The sequence below is a fragment of the Gavialis gangeticus genome, unplaced genomic scaffold (genome assembly GCF_001723915.1).
Source record: "Gavialis gangeticus isolate Ggan-Ray unplaced genomic scaffold, GavGan_comp1, whole genome shotgun sequence".
Lineage (NCBI taxonomy): Eukaryota > Metazoa > Chordata > Crocodylia > Gavialidae > Gavialis > Gavialis gangeticus.
In genome coordinates, this window is record NW_017729001.1 from 21,431,631 (window position 1) to 21,438,848 (window position 7,218).

Here is a 7,218-nt window from a genome sequence, read left to right on the forward strand (position 1 = left end):
CTCATGGCTCTAACTCCTACTGAAATTATTAATAAATATCTCATACAATTCCATGCTGCCTTCCATTACAGAGTCTTGAAGCTCCCTACAACTTTTACTCAAACACTATAGCACCTTCAGATCATACAGGAAACACACTATTTTCTGAACAAGAGAGAAAAAAAAGTACTGAATGAGAAAAAGTAAGTCATATAATAGAAATCAGAAAATTAGGGTTGAAAAAGACCTCAGGAGGCCATTTAGTCCAACCCCCTGCTCAAAGCAGGACCATCCCCAACTAGATCATCCCAGCCAAGGCTTTGTCTAGCCAGTCTTAAAAACCTCTAAGGATGGAAAGTCCACAACTTCTCTGGATAACCTGTTTCAGTGCTTTACTACCCTCTTTGTGAGGGAGTTTTCCCTGATATCTAACCTAAACTTCCCTTGCTGCAACTTACAGATTTCATAGATGTCATAGACATTAGGGGCTGGAAGGGACCTTGCGAGATCACTGAGTCCAGCCCCCCCACCATAGGCTGGAAGTCTGCTGGGGTCAAATGATCCCAGCAAGATAAGCATCCAAACATTTCTGAATGAGTCCAAAGTAGGTGCTTGCAAACTTAAGCCCACTGTTCTTTGTTCTGTCATCTCCCACCACTAAGAACAGTCCAGCTCCATCCTCTTTGCAACCATTTTCAGGTAGTTGAAGGCTGCTATTAAATCTCCTCCAAGTCTTCTCATCTGCAGACTAAATAAGCCCAGTTCCTTCAGCCTTTCATCAAAAGTCATGTGCCCCAGCCCCTGAACCATTTTCACTGCCCTCTGCTGAACTCTCCAACTTGTCTATATCCTTTCTGTAGTAGGGAACCCAAAACTGGACACAGTACTCCAGATGTGACCTCACCAGTGCCTCACAGTGCCCTCGATGTGACAGCAACACTCCTACTAATGTAACCCAGTATGCCATTAGCCTAAACTAAAATGTTAGTTAAATTAAAATGTCGGGTCACAGAGACAAAAATGTTAACCTTACTTATGAGAGTCAAAAATGACCCTTGTGATTAAATATTTCCTGGGCATGAAAGCTACTGTACAGAGAAGCATCAACTTTATTACGCCAAGGCACAACGAAAGTGAATAATGGACATCCTCAGATGCTATGAGAAGTAAGAAGCAAAACTGCAGGCTCACTACAACTGATAAGAGCAATGTGAGCATCACAAAAACTTGGTTATCATCAAGAGTCATTCTGGCATTATTATGGGACATGTTAAAAAAGCCTCCTCACCCAAAAGCAGAACAGAAAACAAAACAAAAAATAATTTTCCCCATTAATTCCTTTTCTCAGAGTTGGGTTCATGTAGAAGAAAAATACCAAGAAATTTTCTTCCATCTCTAATTGGGGAAAAATCAGAACTCAGTCTAACAGGCCCTTCTACATCTAAGATATTTGACCCTATTTTAGAGCATCTCAAACAGTCCCACTATGAAAGAAGACAAATGCTCCTGTCTTCTCCAATGTGTCCTATAACACTAAACCTCAATCCTACAACTGGATTTGTCGTCAAGGTCTTCTGCACCTGTATGGAACATCTGTGAAGTCTACAGGGCTACACAAAGGCACAGGGATCCAAGGCTGCAAATTCATTTGCAGGACTAGTACAGAGGAACACCTCCCTAACACATTAAAAAATGATAGATCCTGATATCCAGTTCTTTTACTGGCTCTGAAGTTTAGGGACCCAGAGTCTGTATTTCTGATGTGGCTGTTGCCCCACCTGTGTTTGTACCCATGATGGAGGATGAACTTGTGCTTGCTGTATAGTTTGTTGTTGAGTTTCCTGTGGATCTGCCCCTTTGCTCATCTGGTTTTCAGTCAGAGTCTAAAATAAGAGAAGAGGGGGAAAAAAAGCGGCAAGGTAACAGAGTTCAATTTATTGATTTAAATTATTTGTGGTAAAAATCTCATAAGACTTAGCAGGACAAAAAGATATGTCCAAAATGAACTATTAATAACAAAAAGTTGGGTAGCTTTTGGCTGACTTAATTTTAAAAAAAAAATCAATAAAATACTGTAAGCTACCTGCTTCTGACTCTATGGGTTTTAAAAATGCCCATAAAATGAAAGACTGAAAAAGAAAAGTATTTGGAATTAACACAGACACAGAAGAACAATGTTAATACCTTTGATTTAGGGGCCAAAGCATTTTAAGTGCTATATTAAATGATTACTTAAAACTGCCAAAAATGCAATTACACCCTCAAATTCTTGTACTTGTACAAAACTATACATATTCAAGGCAAAGGCAGAAGTTACGCAACTGAAAGAAAATAAAAGCCTGAGAGAATTAAATAAATGTACCTTTTTTACTTTTGCTTTAGGCTCCATGCAAGGGGATGCTGTTATGGAGGCTGGCTTATCCCAGTTACTTCTGTTGAAAGTAAATAAGACGTGGTTTAAACACTATTTTTGTGAAGCTGTACAAAATATGACATCTTCAAATAGAAAATCTTGCCTCCTAATTAAGCCAATAAGATCTGACAAAATTCAAGATCCACCACCTCTATCCCCTGAATTCTCATTCTCTGGTTTTTGGACTGGTCTATACACTAACTTTAGTTCAGCTGGTTTAGTTTACTCAGGTATTTGTATTGCCTTGACATGATGATGCTGGTTTAAAATTGGCCTCATCAGTTTAGCTTCCCAGTGGAAGCCAGTTTATGTCTGACTTACACAGACATTTACACAAAGCTTCACTTGATTTAACTGAGCCGACCTAAAATGAAAAAAGAAAAAATCTTGAAGCAAACCAATTCAACTGTGCGTGTGTCCCAGGCCTCAACTGTACAGCGGGATGGCTCAGAGAAAAAACAAGCAGCAGATTGGAGGGAACTAAAATTCAGATCTGCACCCAACCCTGCCCTTCAACTTCCCCATCTCCTTGCCTATCAGACACAGAAGTGCTAGTTTTGTCTGCTACTCTTGGATGTAGTCCTCCACAGTTGACTGAGGCTGGAGAAATATAGGCTGGAAGTAAAAATAAGCTCTCTCCAATAAGTTTGGTTAGACCAGGGCTGTCCAACAGGCAGCTCCCGGACCACAAACTGCCCCTAGGCTCCTATTTAGCTGCCACCCTACCTCCTGTTCCAGTTGCAGAAGGAGCAAGGGCCTCTGGGTTCCTCTCCCTCTGCCTTCTCCTTCCCCACCCCAGGGGGTGGGACAGCACAGAGCAGCACAGCCCAAAGGACTGGGGAAGGCAATGGCCCAGGGCACCTGAGAGGCGTGAAACAGGAGGCAAGCCTGTGGCTGGGGAACTTACAGTGAGGCAGGGTGCCTGGTGAACTGGGCCCAGAAGGCATTGTGCAATGGAGGGCATTGGGGTAGGGGATGGCATGAGGTGCATGGTTCCCACTGGTGCACCCCAACTCGTGTGGCCTGCAGAGTGTGTGGCCCCAGGCATTCAGAAGTTGGGCAGCCTTGATTTTAATCAATCCACCACCATTGCCTCACAACAGAGGGGGCTGGCATTACCTGTTCTCATTACCTAAAGAGATGAGCGACATACTGCTGGACTTGAGATGTGTAAAGATCAGTGGGCTGGGCCTACCTCATCCCTCTCCAGTACTTGGGGATGAAATATGAACTATACAAGCTTATCATTCTACAAGCACTGAAGCAGGATTTGATTTGTCAGGAAGGTCATTGCACTAAGTCTCAAATTGACCACAGTAACACCTCTGTATTTAAACCCCCACTTCCCCTGCAAAATGAAAGGGGACTGCCATGTGAGCATTCGGACTTCTGCATATGAAAACACCAGATCATTTTGCTCAATCTTACAAGCATGTAAGTTAACTTACAGAGTTTTATCTGGGGAACTTCTCTTTCTTGCAGCCATTGTCATTAAATCAAAGTGACTCATATAAAGTTGCACATGTGCAGAATTCGGGTCTTGGGCAGGAGTCTGCTTGGTACGAAGATGACCATTCATTTTCTCAACAAAAAAAGGGAAAGAAACAGATGCCATTGCTAGACACCACGGGATTATCTCAAAAATTGCAGTTTATACTTTCTTGATCAGACAAATTCTAAATTTTTTTTAACATCCTTAAATAGCAAGAAAAGCTATCTAGTCTTTGTTATCAAATATACTGGTTGATTTATTAATTGCTTAGTATAATACTTTCCACCAGAAAATTCTAGATACTTGTTAGTACTCATAACACACATTTGCAGAAAAGGCAAACCACAGCACAGGTTAAATGACATGTGCAAGGCCATGCAGCAAGTCACTTTCATAGCAACAAACAACATATAAAATTTATGGTCCCAGAGATCAGTATCTCTCTTGCTGGGGACAGAAATATATTCAGAGAGATAATAAACTTGTCTGTGGCTGTTTCTCCCTTGTTAAAAAGTCTAATTAAGTCCTCAGGAAGTGTTTTGACAACAGGTATATACAGTCTCTCTCATATTATCCACATACTTTCAACCGGCTGCACATAGAATACCTGTGAGCTAGATGCCTGCATTTCTTTCTAGAAAAGAAAGTTATTTTCAAACCTAGTCAAACCCTCCCCCTGCCTTTTTTTCCCCATCACAACTAAGCAATTTCCAAACACCACTGCTACAAAAGCAGTTTTTTTGCTTCTATTTTTGGATGACCGTAATACAATCTGTAAAAATAAATAAATAATTGTTACAATATTTTAGCTTTATTTTTTCATGCTATGGTTACAATCAGCTATGAATAATGCTTCTAAACCACCTCGGAGTTTCATTTTGAGTTGCCATTGGTTGGCAGAACACTCTGATACTATTTTGAGACTGAATTAATCTCCAGAAAAACAACATTTGCCCCAGAAGCTTAGCAAAGTGATTGAACTTACTGATTTTAACTGTTTTGATCAGCAAGCAAGAAACCTTGATTTAAATAATAACTTTTAATTTTGTTTTGTATTTGTACTTTACCTATTTTCCTAAAGAAATGTTTTAAATGTCTAGCTGATAAGCAGCAAATTACTATATTTGATTGCCAATTAACTTCTGCACTAGATTATGGCAGTTTTTTCAACTCTACCACAAGTGAATTTTAAATTTACCTTATTCAGCAGGAAAAGGCAGCACTAATTAGAGTTGGTCCCACCCTGATACATTTCTTAACACAAGAAATTAATGATTTAACACCAAAACAACTTGACTTTTATTCTGTTTTGAGACGCATATTCAGAAATAGTATCGTCTTAAAACCTGTTTAACTGACTAAAGCTAAAATAGTAAATCCGCTCTTCTGTGATTATGAATTATTCTCATTTAAATTTCAATCCCTACCCTTGACAGGGTATAAATCAGGCTTTAAATGAAATCACTGCCTACAGTGTAATGCACAATTCAGCTTAAACTCACCTTTACTTCCTCTCTTGCTATAACAAGATTTACAAATCGATTTTGGCATTGTTTTGATGAGCGATAAGCTTGGCTACAGGTATTAACAACGTCGCTGACAAGATCCCAATTGGGTGTCTGAGCCGGTGATACAACAGCTAGATTTAAAGGAAGCTGCAGTAACTGTTTCACCGCCTAGGAGAAGGAGAACGCATAAAATTCAATGCCAATATAAATAAAACTACAAAAGTTGTAATTATATATGTTCTACAGTGTGCGCATGGATCTCACTGTCTAGTGGGTCTCAGTAAACTCATCAGCCTACCCAAAACCTAGATTAGGTTTGCAGGGAGGGAACTTCCCCCCCTTCCCCTCTCGAAGCAGAGTCATTTCTAAAGTTAAACAAACTAAAGTTACAAGGAAAAAGGTAAGAACAAAACCAGAGTAATGAAACAAAACCTAGTCTTACCTGTAACAGTGCCCTGTCTTCACTTATCTGCCACTCAGGGCTATCTTGTCCAGCTTCTGCAGCTGATCTGATAAAAGCAGGCAAAAGTTTTGCAAAGCAAGCTCGCCGCCTTAGCAAAAGTTTGTTTCTCTCTCCTTTGCCCTTTTGTCGCATTTCCAACAGCCTCAGATTCACATGGCTAAAAAGTGATGGAGGAGGAGCAGCCATCTTCCCATGGTGATGCCTTTTACTCTTACCTGAAATGACCAATGGAACAGGGGTTAGCACAGGGGTAGGCAACATTTTTTGGCCGAAGTGCCAAAAGAACTACAATGTCTACTTTGGAAAGTGCCGGAGTGCCGACACGCTGGAGCCCAGAGCAGCTGTTTGCAGCCTCCCGGCTGCAGCCGGCCCACAAGGCCCAGTCTGCTTGCACCAGGGCTTGCAGCCTCTCAGCTGCCTGCTGGGAGCAGCCTGGGCTCCGTGGCTGGCAGCAGCTGCTTAGAGCCCGGGCTGGCGGTGGTGTGCCAAGCAAAATGGCCTTGTGTGCTATGCTCTCCACGCGTGCCGGGGGTTGCTGACCCCTGGGTTATCATCTTCAGTCTGGGGGGGAGGGGGAGGGGTTTAAGATAAATCCATAAAAAAAGTAGGAATGTACCAATCCATTTAGCCCTAATGGAGATTAGTGCACAGCACTGTTCAGAATGGAATGCCTTCAATTTATGGTCAACCACCTGTGTATTTAACATGATACCTGTATATCTCACTTCTTACTTGCCTCTTCAGTTACCCCCCTTTATGTCCAACTAAATCCACAGTTACACCGGTTGCCAACAGTTTCATTTGAACTAATGCTTAGACAGAGTATGGTGAACTGCAGTACTAGAGGCAGAAAATAAAAAACTTAGCAACAGAGGAAACTGGGACCAGAGAATACAGAAGCCTCGCTGCTACATTGCTGTTAGTTTCATTTACTGTAATTCCTATTTCCAATCCAGCAAATGTGAAAATGGGTAAAATTACAGGGCACAATTTTAAGGCAGTCTACATCATTTTTAAGTAGAGGTGCACCAATACATTGGTCCGATATCAGATCGGCACCAATATACAGAAAATTGAGCGTATATGAAATCAGCCTGATGTGGCCAATAAATGTCTGTGCATGCGCGCAGCTGCAGCGCAGCACACAGGCAGCAAGGAGTGCAGCCCGGCAGCGTGGAGAGCTGCATGCAGCTAGTAAATCTGTTGTGGTGAAAGGGGAGCGAAGGGGCATGGTGGGGGGGCAAATCATGGAGGGAAGGGGTGATGGAGAGAGCGGGGCTGAGGCAAGTGATGCCCAGCTGAGGTGCAGCATAGGACGGAGCTGCGGTTTGTCCGAGGGGCGGGGGGGGGCTCCTGCCACTGC

The 7,218-nt window shown here is 42.0% G+C and overlaps 1 protein-coding gene across 5 annotated transcripts in view; it reads right to left on the reverse strand.

Annotated features, from left to right (window-relative positions):
- The window catches only part of LOC109290479 (E1A-binding protein p400-like), a 42,061-nt gene that overhangs the window by 6,977 nt on the left and 27,866 nt on the right, over window positions 1-7,218 (reverse strand). For all 5 annotated transcript variants that reach the window (XM_019507050.1, XM_019507047.1, XM_019507046.1 and 2 more), the window contains 5 exons: window positions 5,835-6,070; window positions 5,387-5,560; window positions 3,841-3,974; window positions 2,342-2,411; window positions 1,758-1,862 (listed from right to left, as the gene is read on the reverse strand). In XM_019507050.1, the coding sequence (XP_019362595.1) occupies window positions 1,758-1,862; window positions 2,342-2,411; window positions 3,841-3,974; window positions 5,387-5,560; window positions 5,835-6,070 (719 nt within the window). The remainder of the gene's footprint in view (window positions 1-1,757; window positions 1,863-2,341; window positions 2,412-3,840; window positions 3,975-5,386; window positions 5,561-5,834; window positions 6,071-7,218) is intronic.